The sequence below is a fragment of the Trichoderma virens genome (genome assembly GCF_000170995.1).
Source record: "Trichoderma virens Gv29-8 chromosome Unknown TRIVIscaffold_1, whole genome shotgun sequence".
NCBI classification, from domain to species: domain Eukaryota; kingdom Fungi; phylum Ascomycota; class Sordariomycetes; order Hypocreales; family Hypocreaceae; genus Trichoderma; species Trichoderma virens.
Genome location: NW_014013748.1, coordinates 150,241 through 165,672, shown reverse-complemented (window position 1 = coordinate 165,672; position 15,432 = coordinate 150,241). Strand labels below are relative to the sequence as shown.

At 49.0% G+C, this 15,432-nt stretch overlaps 6 protein-coding genes across 6 annotated transcripts; 4 read left to right on the top strand and 2 right to left on the bottom strand.

Moving 5' to 3' along the window:
• Positions 1-1,282: 1,282 nt before the first annotated feature.
• On the top strand, positions 1,283-1,643 carry TRIVIDRAFT_217392 (carbohydrate-binding module family 1 protein; the record flags this gene model as incomplete). Its single annotated transcript, XM_014105523.1, has 2 exons — positions 1,283-1,495; positions 1,554-1,643. 2 exons carry the CDS (start codon positions 1,283-1,285, stop codon positions 1,641-1,643), a joined length of 303 nt encoding a protein of 100 aa, XP_013960998.1.
• Positions 1,644-2,669: 1,026 nt separating this feature from the next.
• On the bottom strand, positions 2,670-3,764 carry TRIVIDRAFT_79427 (uncharacterized protein; the record flags this gene model as incomplete). The annotated part of the gene is made up of 2 exons (XM_014105522.1): positions 2,670-3,227; positions 3,301-3,764. The coding sequence occupies 2 exons, from the start codon at positions 3,762-3,764 to the stop codon at positions 2,822-2,824; spliced, it is 870 nt and encodes a 289-aa protein (XP_013960997.1).
• An 826-nt stretch (positions 3,765-4,590) lies between these two features.
• TRIVIDRAFT_3187 (uncharacterized protein) lies at positions 4,591-5,921 on the bottom strand (the record flags this gene model as incomplete). Its single annotated transcript, XM_014105453.1, has 2 exons — positions 4,591-5,408; positions 5,483-5,921. Coding segments are annotated over 2 exons (1,257 nt in total), but the record flags the coding sequence as incomplete, so codon positions are not given.
• Positions 5,922-7,805: 1,884 nt separating this feature from the next.
• Positions 7,806-9,484, top strand: TRIVIDRAFT_33540 (uncharacterized protein; the record flags this gene model as incomplete). Its single annotated transcript, XM_014105521.1, has 2 exons — positions 7,806-8,941; positions 9,007-9,484. The coding sequence occupies 2 exons, from the start codon at positions 7,806-7,808 to the stop codon at positions 9,482-9,484; spliced, it is 1,614 nt and encodes a 537-aa protein (XP_013960996.1).
• A 1,367-nt stretch (positions 9,485-10,851) lies between these two features.
• Positions 10,852-11,943, top strand: TRIVIDRAFT_34059 (uncharacterized protein; the record flags this gene model as incomplete). The annotated part of the gene is made up of 1 exon (XM_014105520.1): positions 10,852-11,943. One exon carries the CDS (start codon positions 10,852-10,854, stop codon positions 11,941-11,943), a length of 1,092 nt encoding a protein of 363 aa, XP_013960995.1.
• A 1,002-nt stretch (positions 11,944-12,945) lies between these two features.
• On the top strand, positions 12,946-13,813 carry TRIVIDRAFT_214993 (uncharacterized protein; the record flags this gene model as incomplete). Its single annotated transcript, XM_014105519.1, has 1 exon — positions 12,946-13,813. One exon carries the CDS (start codon positions 13,013-13,015, stop codon positions 13,691-13,693), a length of 681 nt encoding a protein of 226 aa, XP_013960994.1.
• Positions 13,814-15,432: the final 1,619 nt, after the last annotated feature.

The window sequence follows — 15,432 nt, the reverse complement described above, 5'->3', positions numbered from 1 at the left end:
ACTCGGTGACGGGAATGCCAAAAATGTAATGAAAGGGCCTTGGAGTCTCAAATTGGAGGTATAGAAAGTGAACAGGAGTGAACAGTCATCAGTAAACGTGCTACCTGGTAAGAGAAAGAAGCTACTAACCCGAATCCAGTATTAACATTGTAATTACAGGAGAATTCAGCATAGCGAGCTTCGACATATCATTGTGCTCTGCGTGGATGTTATGACCTGCTGCTAGGTCGAAAACAGGCTGTCTGTCACTGGGTATCCTATGATCAGGTACGGTTTGTGAAAGCATCGGGGGACATTAGTGTAAAGTTGCACAAAACTGTGTGAGAATTGAACGAATGGAAAAAGTAAGAAAATGAATGGAATACGGATAATCATAGATGGACAAAGGGACATTAACAACATATAGGCTGTTAACAGTAGTTATTGTAACGGTCTGAGGAGCGACATGGGTGTAGGGAGCACAAAGATTGGGTTACCGCCCGCAGGAGAAAAAGGCTGCTGGATAAACATCGCCTTTGGCGGATGCAGATTGCTGCCTTCCTATTGCCGATAGAATATTCATGTGAAATTCCACATTGTACAGCTTACCCTTATTAGGTACATATAGTCGTGATCTCTATGCGATAGATGAAGCGGGTTGTAACAGTTGCCTTGAAACGTTGACTGGGGTGAAGTCCAGAAATAGGAGCTGCGCTGAATGAAGCGTCCCCTGAGTCGATGAGCACGTACTAAAGGGCATTTTGGGCCTCTTGAAGAGAAGATATATTTGAGCAGAATAAGTATGTTTTTTTTAAGCAGTGGTTTTGACAAGGATCTTGCGACGACATAGTAGCATGGCCTATTGAAATAATATTAGGGTGAGTGCTGGATTAATCTACTTTTTAATACGCAAAAACAAGTCTTTATAGCAGTCGGAATAGTAAAATATATATACATACACTCGTCTGCTCGAAGGGTAGTCTCGGTGGGCAAAGCGTGAGAACTCGAAGGAGGAAATGCCAGATGTGGTAGGGCTGATGATAACCACATGGAGAGAGTCAAATTCAACGTAATAGACTTTGAAAGGGAGAAATAATAAACACCGCGATAGATCTGAGTAATTCAGCTAACATGACAATAGTGAGGCGGTAACGGATACAGCACCCCAGGTTCGCTATTTAGCATCCCGTTCTTAAATTCAAAGCGGCCAGTGTAGTAGCAGAAAGTAGCGAGAAGAGTAGATACTCTAGGAACTAAGTGATAAAAGAGATCTTTATTCTGCGTTATTACTGCATCAGAAATAATGTGGAGCGCTGGTTTCTCAGACTTGAATGTCAACAACGGCTGCAACTATGCCCAGGAAGCCAAGAACATCCTGTTGACCGGCTCTCCTTGCTCCTCTGGCCCCGTCAGTGTTTCGCAGCCGGCAGTTCCCACCTCAACCACAACCTCCAAGCCGCCAGGAAGCTCCCAGACTCCTCCCCCATCCTCAGGCACCGTTCCTCAATGGGGACAGGTAAGTTACTACCTGCCAGCTACGATAGATATGAGTAATTCAGCTAACATGACAATAGTGCGGCGGTAACGGATACACCGGACCTACCCAGTGCGTTGCGCCCTACAAGTGTGTCGCCACCTCTGAATGGTGGTCGCAGTGCGAGTAATCTGGAAATTGAGGTGCAAAAATTCTACAAAAGTATTACCTATTCGGTTGTGAATAGGTAATCTTTCTTTCTCTTACATGTATATACTTTGATGAGACTTCTGTGTTAGCCGGCATGACTAGGCCTACATGTACATATGGTTACCAGCATGCCTGTATATAAGATGATCAAATTCTCTTCCATTGAAGAGTGAGGAAATCATATATGTCTTAAATAAGACCTCTCTGTGCTGTGACCTTGTTCCCAGAATAAATTGTATACATGCAGTGAATTTGCATTACCACCTGGGGTAATGTTAATCTAGGGAAGGGCTATTCAGCACCCCAAGCTGGCTACCCAAAACCTCAGCGGCTAAGAGGAGTTCCGAATGGAGTAACAACGTATAATAAAGATCTCTTATCACCGTTACTTAAATAGATATTCCACAGTTCCTAAAGTATCTACTACCCTAGCTAATATCTACTACTATAGGTACCATCTGCTACTATGGCTACCATCTGGTACTATGGCTACCATCTGCTACTATCCATATATTCCTCTAAAATTTACCATCATTACTACCCAGGCTGCTTTAAATTTAAGAATTGGATGCTGAATAGCGAACTTGGGATGCTGAATAGTCACTCCCTTAATCTACCTATTTGTTCACCCAGGGACATGTATGTATATTCTAGCGCTTTGCCAGTAATTCCCCATTATCTTCTGAACTATAAACTTTTTGGTAGTTTTGCCCGTTCTAAACTCTTTTAGCCCCCGCAACCACCAGATCCAGGTCTACTTAGTCCCAGCTCAGGATGGCCGCGTAGAAGGTTGCACAATCTTCTCCGTCGTTATGCCACTTGACAAGGCATTCATGGGCAAGTACAAGGCGATGCCTCATCAACACTAGGTTGCTCAAACTCAACGTCTGGAACGATGAAGAGGAGGAGGTTGTGGTCGGATAGGACGAGGCACGCATCTAAAAAGCTTCACGAAGTATAGCTGTTCTTAAAACCATTCATCAGACATCGATGATCTCGTCTTTGTGCATTGCAAGTGCAAGTCTAATAAAATGGGATATCTAGAAAAGACCTCATCCACGGCAGCACTACACTACCAACGTCACCCCACAACAGCATTAAACATTATGCTTCTATTGTATCGCAGGCTAATCTCGCAAATAAAAAGAAATTCATTCATCATGTCCCTTCCAAAATCGCAAAATACCAACCCGTTTTTTCCTGATGTGTCTCCTTCAGAGATCCCTTAAGCCAGCAACGATGCAATGACCCTTCGTCGCCCGGGATGACACCCCAGCCACATCCTGTGCAACCAGGATAGTTTGCACAATTCGTCATGCAGTCTTCCATGTCAACGGTATATACGCTTGCTATGTCGGTCGCTTCATCAACTCCACTGTAGTCTATCCCACAGAGAAGCAAAAAGGTCTTCTCCGAGTTGGGAACGTCGTATTTGGTGCCATTGCCGCTTGGGCAAGAAAGTAAATGCGACGAGGGGGGCGGAGTTGCAGAAGCCGTCGTTGAAGTTGTAGTCGAACCCGGAATCAAGGTCGAAGTGTGCGGTAGTCCGGTAGACGTCGCAGGGCTGTCATGGAGATCATTGTTAGAACAAATAGCCATCAATGGAAACTCGAGAAGAGGATTGTCCTTGGACGTACCTTGGTTGAGCGCTTGATTTGTGATTCCGCGCTCCGAGTCCAACACCAACGCCCACTCCTACTCCAACCGCCACAAGCAGCCCGCCAATTCCCAGCACAAGCCAAAACAGCCTGGCTGTTACCCCACAGATTGTAGCGCTTGGTATCGGAGCTGGCGGAGCGACATGATCGTACCGATAATCGTAAAACTCTCCCGCCTTCTGCAATATATTGGTGGTGCTCGATGCGTCGAGGTTGGTATCTCTAGTTTGTGGTGGTGGAGGCGTGCCTTCGCGGTAGAAAGTCCCGGAGGCTTGGTACACTGATCCGCGGTCCGGAGCTGTATAGTTGGAGTTGCCTCTGCCTCTGCCTCTGCTGTAATATTCGGACTCGACTTCGCTTCTCGTGACGGTGGTCGAACGACTACGCTGTCCCTCGTTATCTCCTCCTCGTCCCTCGGGGCTGTACTGAGACTGGATCCCCATTGAACCCCTCCGCCAAAGTGGTTCGCTATCAACGCGCCCCAAACTCGTCTCAATACTTTTTTGTTTTTCCTTTCTATCCTCTCGCGTCAGCCCCCGGCGAGCGTATCGTCGAAGCCGAGCCTGTCGCCTTTCAAGTAAGGCCCGGGTTAGATCTCAACCCAGCAAAGCCTCAGCCTGCTCTGCCAACAGGGAGCTCCTTTGTTTAAATGACAATGGGAAATGTCATCTCTGACGTCTTGGGCTAATTTCCCCTGCTCAGCGCTATCACGTGGCGAGACCCTGTCAGTTCGTGCAAAGAATTCGATAGTGCGACGTTGAATCCGCTTAGAGCCGATATTAGTGTTCCAAAAGCAGCCCAGAATGCCGCGATTGATCAACGGCCAGGAGTCGGCTAAGACAAGACGGAGCCAAGCACGCACAGACAGAAAATAAACACGCAGCTTGTTCGTTTAGAAGCCCGTATTAATCTGCACGCCAAATGCTTGGCCTGCGGTGTTGCGGGCCACCAATGGTATCGTTCGATTTTATAAACGTGATAGCAATCCCCAGTAACCATGCGAGCCATCTTCATTCTGCAGTGGATTTGATCGACCGTAACCGACAGCATAGCTCCATCTGTGAAAATGATCTAGAAAAAGCCCATTTCCAGTTAGCCAAAACAGTCTGACGTTGGTAATTTATGAGAGACAAACATGCGATGTGGGTCAGACTGCCATAAAACACATACAAACGGAGGAGTATAATTGAGGAAAACGAAGGGCCGGAAGCAAGATCCATAACACGGCAACCAGAGACTGGTTTAATCGTGGGCGGATGAGTGCGCGACAATAGAAAACTGCCCTCCAGCACCTGCCCATACCAAGTTGCGCTCATCCATGATCTTTCCGCGCAGTCTCTGAGGAACAGCTTGATCATCCTCGGAGCCGAGCCCAAGCTGCCCGGACGAGCCAAAGCCTGTGGCATATCCGTGTCCTTTCTCATCGATGAAAATCGTGTGGTCTGTTCCGCAAGCGACGTGCTTGATCCGGCCAAGATTAGGAACTGCGGTAGGTCGAAGACAGATGCGTGGTCGACCATGCTCGTCTTGACGAATATGCGATTCGTCTCGAAGTTGCTGTGGTGAAAATCGGATGCCAAGTTGTCCTCCGTCAAGGCGACCCCAGACAAGGCACTCGCCATCAGCCGTGACGGCAGCAGAATGATGAGCGCCTCCCGCCATGGTCGTGATCCCCCTCCCACATAGCTCGGGGATCCTGATGGGATATGGCAATACGGTGAAATTACCGCCTGCTGTCTTGACATCTCCAGCCTCGCCAAAGGAGTTGAGACCCCAGCCCCACACATTGTCTTTGGCATCGATTGCAAAGGAATGGTAGTCACCGGAGGCTATATAGCGCGCCTTCCCACGACATACTTCGACCCGACGAGGTGTGAGGGTATTCTGGTATCTGCCAAAAGGACGGCGCCCGAGCTGGTTTTGCTCTCCCGAACCCCAACCCCATATCGTGCCGGACCTATCAAGGGCGAGGACGTGATTCGCTCCGCATACAATCTGTGTGATGCCTTTCAAATCGGGGATAAGCATTGGCTTGTCTTGGGTCTTGACGAGTGCACCGTTGCGGTCGAAGCAAAATCGCATGTCACCTTGAGAGTTCTGGTCCATGAATAAGTCAGTACCTACATATTAACAACAAAAACCACGTATTTGCGAAGAGAACCTACACGAAAAGTACCCCATCCGTACACCAAGCCAGTGTCGGTAAGCACAAAGCTGCAACTATCGCCTGCAGCAACTTGCGCAAATTTGGTATTGGACGGGAAATGATTGACTGGAACTTGTGCGGGGGTCGACTCGTGAGGATTCAGGTCATCTTCGTCGTCGTCGTCGTCGCCGTCACCGGACCCCGTATCCCGTCCACTATCCCACTTGGTGTCTCTTCCAAGTGCATTGTCATCGTTAACTCCCCATGTTATGATCTTGTTATCTGCCGTCAAAATAACAACATGCATGCCGCCGCAGGCAATCTGGACGACTTGGACCTTGTCCTCTCCATGGGGATCGAGAAAGGGATTGACCCGCCCAACAAGTGTCATTTTCTTCGTTGGGCCCAGGCCTAGTTCGCCACACTCACCACTGCCAAAAACGATGGTTGTAAGGATTGGAGCTGCTGTGGGAGCTTTGGCGGGTGGCTTCGCAGGCTGAGATGCCTGTTCTTCTGCATTTGTGGAGGCTGCCTCAGACAAATGAAGTGGTGAGGGTGTAACAGTCGCAGTCTTGGCCTTTTTGGAAGGCTGAAGATTGAGGCTTGTAGTTTCATTTTCGCGAGAAGCTGTTCTTGTCTTTCGTTTGCCCTTTTCTGGGATCGGCGTTGCCGCAGGTGTAGCTGGTGCTCTTGTTCGATTCTCCAGCGGCTTGTGCTTGGGCACCACTTCCGTCTCAACTTCGAGGTTCTCTACAGAGCGCAAGTCAGAAAAGAATGCAAGAAATGAGGAAATTTGGTGTTTTCGGGTGGGAAAAGGCGGGAAATCTCTCACCATCTGTGGCTCTCTTGTGGGAAACCCTGGGTTTCGCGCCATGTTGGGAAGCAGGCGTTGATGCCTGACTTTTGGCTGGTTTCTTAACAGCGCGCATTGCGAAAACCAGCGGGAATAGATGCCTGAGGGAAGATACTACAGGGAAATCCAGCTGATATTGCTGTAGTGACAAGTATCATATCAAATGCATGGTGCATTATCGCGGCGAGGATGTTATCCATTGGTCTGGAGGTGCTTGTATGGGCTGCTCCCACAAAATGCACTCGCTGGTTCGATCATCGTGCACTTGAGAGCAGCTGCTGAAGTGACAGCGTTTGCAAGCAGCGGATGCAAACTATTGATTGAATTGGCCACGAAGACGCGAGTGATGAATGCAATGATAGCGTTGTTCATACACATAAAGCAAACAAAAAGAAAAAGAAAGAAAAAGGCGACCTGACGAATGAATTGTAAATAAACAAAAATAAGCCTGAAAAAATAGCAAAAAAGCATCGACAGAGGCAGGGTTCGAACCTGCGCACCCGAAGGTATTAGATAGCGAGAATCGTGTTGATTCAAGTCTAACGCTTTAGACCACTCAGCCACTCTGCCAACTGATGCTAGTAGGCTTGATAATTCTAATTAAGTAGTGACTGCAATCAATTCACATGGCATGATTAGTTTTGGTGACTGCTCAGAACAGGCTTCATCTTTTTATCCGTCAAAGGGCGCGATTCACGGCAGTTGCTTGGTTATGTAAACAAATGACTCACTTTACTCTGATACTCAGTGAAATGTCTCACCACTGCTTGCAGGGACGCAGCAATGTTGTCGCTGATCGGTGGTGTGCTGTCCATTGCCAGATACTCCCACTGGATCAACACATTATTATCATCCACCAAAGTCGTCATCTATAAGTATTGCATACAAAGAGTGACAAAACATAGATCCCAATTGCCAGCCAATGACCCAAAGATATAGGTACTACCAACATCAAGCTACAATGGTAGCCTCTCTCTGGTGTTTCTACATCCAGTGCTGTGCTCCCTGTTTGCTTTGCTTTGCTTTGTTTACCTACATCTGCTGTTCACTTCCACCAAGTGCCGGGTAGGGCGGGTGCCACATTATACACTGAGGATCTAGACTATCCGGGTTCTTTTGTAGCAATCCCACATAACATAATCTAATACTCCACAAGACCGACGAGCTTCCCCGCCATTACGCTATCGCAGCTCAAGGCCAAGATGTCGGATATAAACAGTCCAGCCCGGAGCTGCGAGCTTCCCGTGCCATAACCCTTCTCCAAGGCAAGGTACCTCTCTCACGTGCCCCCCATTGACAATGCGATTTGGCGCCTCCAACTAACCGTCAAGCTTCCTCTCCAGCATCTTACAGTCGTCGTATTGGGAGCTTCCAGCTTGGCGATACTGGCCGACAATGGTCTCGCTCAACTGCTTCGTCAAATATGGCGCCGCCGGACTCATAGCAGCGGGCCAGGCTGCGGCTCTGGTGCCCATCAATCTTGCGATGCACGCTGTCAATCTTCATGCCAAACCCGATCCTGAGCAGCGCGTCTCGGCCAAGCGGTACGAGGACAAATACCCAAACATCAAGGCCTACAACTTCTCGGTTCCGATCGATCATTTCCACAACGAGTCGAGATACGAGCCGCATTCGAGTGATTCATTTCCGCTACAATATTGGCTCGACACGTCCAACTATAAGCCTGGAGGCCCCGTCATTGTCCTCCACTCCGGCGAGTTTGACAGCGTTGAGCGACTACCTTATCTTCAGCATGGGATTGTGCCTATCCTGACAAAGGCAACCGGGGGAGTTGGGCTCATCATGGAGCATCGATACTACGGCAACAGCTTCCCCGTCCCCGACCTGACGACCGAGAACTTGCGCTTTCTCACAACGGAACAGGCCCTCGCGGATACTGCCTACTTTGCGAAGCACATTGAGTTCCCTGGTCTGGAGCACCTGGACCTGACAGCACCTGGAACTCCATGGATCATCTACGGCGGCTCTTATGCTGGCGCCTTTGCTGCCTTTACTCGCAAACTGTATCCAGATGTCTACTGGGGCGGCATTTCATCGTCTGGTGTGACGGCTGCCGTTGAAGACCTTTGGCAGTATTTTGAAGCCGCGCGACAGTATGCTCCAGGCGACTGCGGACCCACGACGCAGAAGATTACTCATGTTGTCGATTCCGTCCTCTTTGGTGACGACAGGGCCAAGGTGCGCAGATTCAAGGAAATGTTTGGTCTAGGGGATCTCGACGACGACGAGTTTGCTACCACCATCATCCGCGGGCTCTACGGATTGCAGTCTACCAACTGGGACCCGGAAGAGGATGTCTCTTCTCTCGGAATTTATTGCGCAGTCATCACCTCCAATGTTCAGCTGTTTGCCAGCACGACCCACCTCATCCCAACTGTGCAAAACCTCGTCACTCAAGCTGGCTTTGAATCCCAAGCTGAAGACTTTTCTGTTCGCATGCTCAACTACATTGGTTATGTCAGAGACTTCGTCAAACGCGATCTCAAGTCGGCCTGCAAGGGCAAATCCGTCGTGGAATGTTTCTCTTCCCGGTATGCCTCTAATGATTCTAGCCTTGCAGCTGGATGGTTGCGCAGCTGGAGCTACCAGGTTTGCACGCAGTGAGTATCACCATGTCCCATCTATGGAGTCGCCATTCGGTGTTGCTGACTTGAAAAATTTCCAGATGGGGGTATTTTGTGACTGGTTCAGGTACGCCGAAAGGCCAGCTTCCCATGATTTCTCGAGCCATTACCCTTGAATCGGCCTCGTCGCATTGCGAGAGACTCTTCAACATCACCACTTCTCCAGACGTTGAGTCCATCAACAAGTTAGGAGGCTTCAACTTCAGCTACCCTCGCCTGGCGATTTTAGACGGATTGCAGGACCCATGGCGATCTGCGACGCCACATGCCACTGGCCTTCCCGACCGAAAGTCGACTACCAGCGAGCCGTTTATGCTTATCGACTGGGGTGTGCACCACTGGGACGAGTTTGGCCTGCCTGAGGATAAGCATATCCCAGGTCTGCCGCCGCCCCAAGTTGCGCAAGCACACGAAACGGAGATTGAGTTTGTCAAGGCGTGGCTGAAAGAGTGGGAGGAAGAAAACGGAAGCTCCAGCCGGCAATCAGACCAGGAAGACGAGGTGATGGAGGAATTATAAGATAGAATACAAGTTTATGAATTATTATTACCTTTCTCTCACCACTCCATGGCAAAACATGTTGCGCCAATGAAATTCTGTCGTGGATCTCAGCAAAAAGGTGTTATGGATATGATTGCCTTATGGAGGAGGCCGCACGATGGCTACATTATAATTGTCCTTGGCAGAGGCAATGCAGTCGACAAAATAGACGGTAACGCAAAGTTCTGAGTAAGATAATAATGCTTACTAGGTGAAAAAGAAGCTTACTGTCCCCATATCGAACTCTACTATAGTTATCTATTAGATCTACCTCCATTTATCAGCTATATCTACATCCTTTCGAGAGCATATCCTCTTACCCTGTGTTGGAGTGTCGTCTGTAATTTAGTGAGTTCCGTGACTGAAATGGGGGGCCATCCAATATCGATGGACAACATTGAGTTCTGGCATCTATCAACGTAGCATTTAGACCACACTCTTGACTTTCTGACCATTGCGGCGTGACGACATGCCTCCGAGTCCATGCTGACGCCACCGCTTGGGCCTCGGCTTAGCGAGTATATGGCAGGGGGCAAAAGTCTTGGCTGCCTCCTGTGCCTGAATTCTAGTCGAAAAGGCATCAACTGTTACTGAGAAATCTCTCAAATTAATCTTCACATGGGGATCTCACCCTTTAACAGTTGGCGGGGCCCAAATCTTATTCCGATTTACATGTCTGCACCTCTGCGAAGAGATGCTTTGAGCTCATGGCATTCATTTACACGCGAATCTAGATTAACAGCAGGAACGGATATTCGGAGTAATTACATCATAATTCCCGGATCTGACTGCTCGATAAAGTTTCTCTTATTACAAATGGGAGACAGACCTAGCCGATTGACTATCTGCACAAGAAAACGGCAATTGGTGACCCTGCATGATCAGTAATCAAATAAATCTGAATTACTGATTACTGATCCCCGCCTGAGATGTCTCTCTCGCACAACGAAACGAAGCATTGAGAACCTAATTTGGCCTAGTAGCACTGTTTCGCCAGAGCCCCGTTCCTTGTGAAGAGCTGCGGAATTTCGGTTTAACAGCCATCCCACCGGCTGGAGATGGACTCAAAGCCACGGCAGCCATCGTTTTATACCAAAAATCGAGGGTACCTAAAGGGCGCGTTCTGACGGCGTGACTCTCTGATCAGTAATATGATATCAGCTGGCGCCTCGGCCTCGTTGAGGAATGATGGCCACGAAAGATGTAATGAGGAGACGATGGCTGGTATAAATATCCAGCTCTCCGTCTGAACGGATGAAGTAGTTGGAAAGACAAATCAGTTACGAAAACTAGCACGCATTGTACCTCCTCCACACACCCTCAGCACGATTTGCCGCTCATTCAAGATGGCCCCCCTCGTTTTTGTCGTTGGCGGAACGGGAGCCCAGGGCATTCCTGTTATCCGCGGCCTCGTCAAGGACGGCGCCTACTCAGTGCGATTCCTGACTCGAGACGCGACGTCGGCCAGATCGAAGCAGCTTCTCGCCCTGGGAAACGTTGAAGCTCTTGAGGGTAGCTTTGCAAGCGAGGCTGATCTTCGCAAGGGATTTCGCGGTGCCCAATATGCCTTTGTGAACATTGATGGGTTCAACAGCGGCGAGAAGACTGAGATCTTCTGGGCTATTCGATCATACGAACTTGCGCTGGAAGAGGGCATCAAGTTCTTTGTTTATGGCAACCTAGATTACGTGTATAAGAAGAGCGGATACGACCCCAAGTTTAGATGTGGCCATTACGATGGAAAGGGCCGCATCGGCGAATGGATTCTCCAGCAAAACAAGGTACCCGAGAATGCAAAGCGGATGGGCGCTGCCATCTTCACAACCGGTCCGTACATGCAAATGGCGCTCGGCCAGCGCACACCAATGTCTCCCGTGATTGAAGACGGAGTTGTCACCTGGAAAGTGCCTCTTGGACAAGGTGCCGTGGCTCACGTTGATCTCGACGACTGCGAGTACTATGTTCGATGGCTATTTGACCACCAGTATCGCTCCAACGGTCTGGATCTCGAAGTCGCCATTGATCTTGTGGATTACCACGAAATGGCCAAGGCTTTCACAAAGGTCACCGGCCATCCTGCAAAATATGTTGACATCGATTTGGATACGTACTGGACATCAGGACCCTTTGGTTCCGGCCAACACGCCGCTGGCTATAACGCTGATCTCTCAGATCCAAGCACAATGAACATCCGAGATAACTTTACTGGGTTCTGGAACATGTGGAAGCACACCCACACGGGAAACCGCGGTGTCATCAAGCGCGACTTTGCCCTGTTGGACGAAATTCACCCCAACCGTATCAAGTCTGCTGAAGAGTGGTTTTTGCGAGAGGAGAAGAGGAGCAAGGAGCTGGGCTTGCCCAGCCTTTGGGAGCGAGCCACCAATCTGAAGCCTGTCTTGAAAATCGCAGAAGATGGACGGAGGGGCCGTCTATAGGCGGGGCCAATTAATTCTAGAATGTTGAGGATATTATTCTTCTTGTGTTAGAAATGCTGTAGAAAGCTGAATCAATTCACCTCTCAGAATATTGATTGACCGAGAACATTGATCCAGACGCCCTTCATGTGATTCGAGTTACTGTAGCTGAACACGCCTGGAAACGGCGCCCACACAGTGGAGATTAAAATAAAAAGCAGCCGTTCACAAACGACTCCCTTGTCGCGCATGTTTCTCGTGAATACGATGTAACGGCGATTGGTGTGTTGGCACCAAAAGTAATTGGGCTCGGGTCGCTATTCTATCGTCAATGTTACCTCACATCACGTCTCTCCAGTCAATTATCGGGGAAACCCTGCCGATACGGGGTAGCAATCACGCTACTTCACCCGTCGCACTCCGCATTGATTCTCCAATTGCTGGGGTAATAGTACAATACTGTACTGGCACAGGTCGTACCCTGTCCTTGGCATTGCCACGCTGGCTGCATGTACGGAGTATCCAAAGGCATAATGCGCGGAATGGTGAGTACAAAATAGTCCTTGATTCGCACATAAAATAGTGAGGGATTCACACAAGGTATGGGTGGGCTCCTCAGTCCCTTGTCCCGCATAGGAATGTCCGCATCCGATTGGATGCACTGCGCATGCTCAAGGGGTGATTCGACAAAAGGTAACCATTCCGACGTGCCGCAAGGTAAGGATCAATTCCTATCGCACGCGATATAGCTGTTGGAAATGCAGGTGGCTGAATTTAGCTCGAGGATGGCGGCGAGCAACGGCCGAGAACGATCGCGGTTGGTCCTTTTGAGATGCCTAGCTGGGTTAAAGGCTATCTTGTAACGTCACATCCACTCCGCCATTACATGTGAGTCGCAAAGCTGAAGCCTGCACGTGCAAGCTTTGTTCTCCCACAAGCTTTGTGTGACGAGAAACGAGATCGAGATATAAGTACGGAGCTCCCTAGTCTCAAGAAAAGGGAGAGCTCCACGCCAGAGGACAGGACAAGAGGGACTCTAAGAGCAACAACACCAGTATCGACTCAAGAACGGGCAGGGAACTCTTTCAAGATGCATTCCATCCTGTCTCTCGCCGCTGCGGCTGGCCTTCTTGCGACCGCTTCAGCCACCAGACTCCCCAGTGTCAATGTGCCCTCATGCCCTCGTGTCGGCTCAATTAGCTACAGCAAGTCGGTGCCTGACCTGACGCCCTTCCCACGCACCCAAGTCGACCTTTGCTACACAGACAAGAGCCTCGAGCTCACATTCATTGCCTATGATGAAGTCAACTACTTCTTCAACGCCTCGCAAGGCACCAATGACGACATCTGGGAGTACGAAGTCATGGAGGCCTTCATCTACAAGGGCACCGAAGATCCCCAGACATACGTCGAGCTTGAGGTCAATCCCAACAACGTCACCTACCAGGCTTTTGTCTATAACCCTTCCAAGAATCGTGCGGTCGGCGCGCCGTTCGACCACTTCTTCGTTTCGGATCCCGCCACCGATGGCTTCAGCGCCAAGACGGTTCTTAACAAGCCAGCAAAGACATGGAAGAGCAGCGTCACCGTTCCTCTGGGCATCTTCAATGTTGACGTCGGCAAGGCCAGAGGCACCTCTTGGAGGATGAACTTCTTCAGAACCGTCGTCAGCCCTGAGATTTACCCAAACCAGATTCTTGGTGGATGGTCGCCGCCAGACCAAGCAAGCTTCCACATCACCAAGTTCTTTGGAAGAGTCAACTTTGTTTGATCTGGAGTTCACGATTGATGCCTGCGATCTGTAAAGGATAGTTACAAAACACATGTACATAATGCAGCACACCGTATTTAATTGTTTATGATGAATGACTGGATAACAATTGGCTTTACTAATATGTTTCCTCTTCATCTTCTTTTAAACCTGTCTCGGCTCGATTGATGAAGTGGCCGAGGCCGCGCCCATTTGTCATTATTACCATTCCTCCTCCCTTCTTTCGTTTTCTCCTCTTCTTTTGTTATTCTCTCCTCTCTCCCCCTTGGCCCTTTCCCTTACCACTCAGCTTCGTCTTGATGGCGGGATGCGACGCGCTTATGCGATGTTTGGTGACACTTTTGGACTTGCCTGATGCTATTCTAACTAAATCATGAAAACACCTGGTTTGTCAGGCTAATTACATGTAGCTACCGCATGAGAATTCTTTGTCTTGTAGTATTAATTCGCCGGCTAGAGTGGGTATCTTCATGCCGGGAAAAATGAAGCCCTGGGTAAGATATGTCAACTGCTTATGGCAAAACGTATAGCCGTTAGACAATATAAAAGCGGACAGATAGTTATTGTATTGAAGTTGATGAGAGTCCAATGGCACTTGATAACTATCATCGTGGAACTAGAAAATGCCGGGCGGACTGGCATGGAGATCCTCATATTGTTATTCTAGCTTGTGGACACGACATATCCAGCATTATTCTGGATATATATGTGGCTATGCCTCATCAACTGAAGCGAATATCTTCTCCTCTTCGCCATCCTTTAATCGTCCCGGATAGTAGGATAAGCTGTAGAGGTTCAATAAAGAACCTCATTCTCTGCATGAGAGCTTGGATGTAAAATGCGCCGACTTCTCTTATAAGTTTGTAACTCTTCTCTCTCGATGCATCCATCCTTACCAGTGATCAGCAGCAACAGGAGCCACACTGTTAAATCGAATCTGACTAACCATGCGGAGATTTCATGCATGGGGTGCCGTCCCGGTGCAAACGGTGGTGGGGGAATTGTGTTTAGCCTAGTCAGCTCCGGACATGTGAGCAGTCAGAACGATTTGGCGAAGCGAGCGAGGCGAGCTGGATGAGATACCCGTAGGCGGGAGGTCAGCCTTTAGTGGGTTTGGCAGCATCTGTAGCCTTGATCCTCTGGAACAAGGATCGATGGGACAACCGCGTTCTGGAAATACGAGCTGACTGGATGCAGTGTGTCAAACACTCCAGCAACCCTTAGTGTATTGGACCACGACGTATTGTGGCAAAAGGTTGTACATTCATGGTACTTTCTATATAGCTTTACTATCTGGTAGAGTCAGTGTTTTCTGGTGTCTATTTGTACCTTTAACTTGGGGCCTAAACTATCGGTAAATGATGTTGAGCGACAGAGATGGAATAACCTCTGTTAATACTAGAGCGGTCCATAAACCCAGCATGTTAGAAAGGTAGCTAACCATCCTTAGGAATATGGCGTTGTTCTTTACTCTTCACATCATAACCATGGCACTGTAGTCTGTAAGTAGTTGAACCACGTTCGTTTCCCTTTTCCCGTTGGCGAAGAACATCCGTGTCACATTTTCTCCTGTCGACCACACACACGGGAGGTGGTCACATCGCCTTTTTGTTCCATTGCCCAGTCCAATGTCGTCTTGCCGGCCTACCACCTGGCTATAATCTACTGAGGCAGATTCAGTTCAGCGGTTCCATCTTCTAGCCGGTTAGTTGTGCTCTCCAGGGGTTTGGATTCATCGC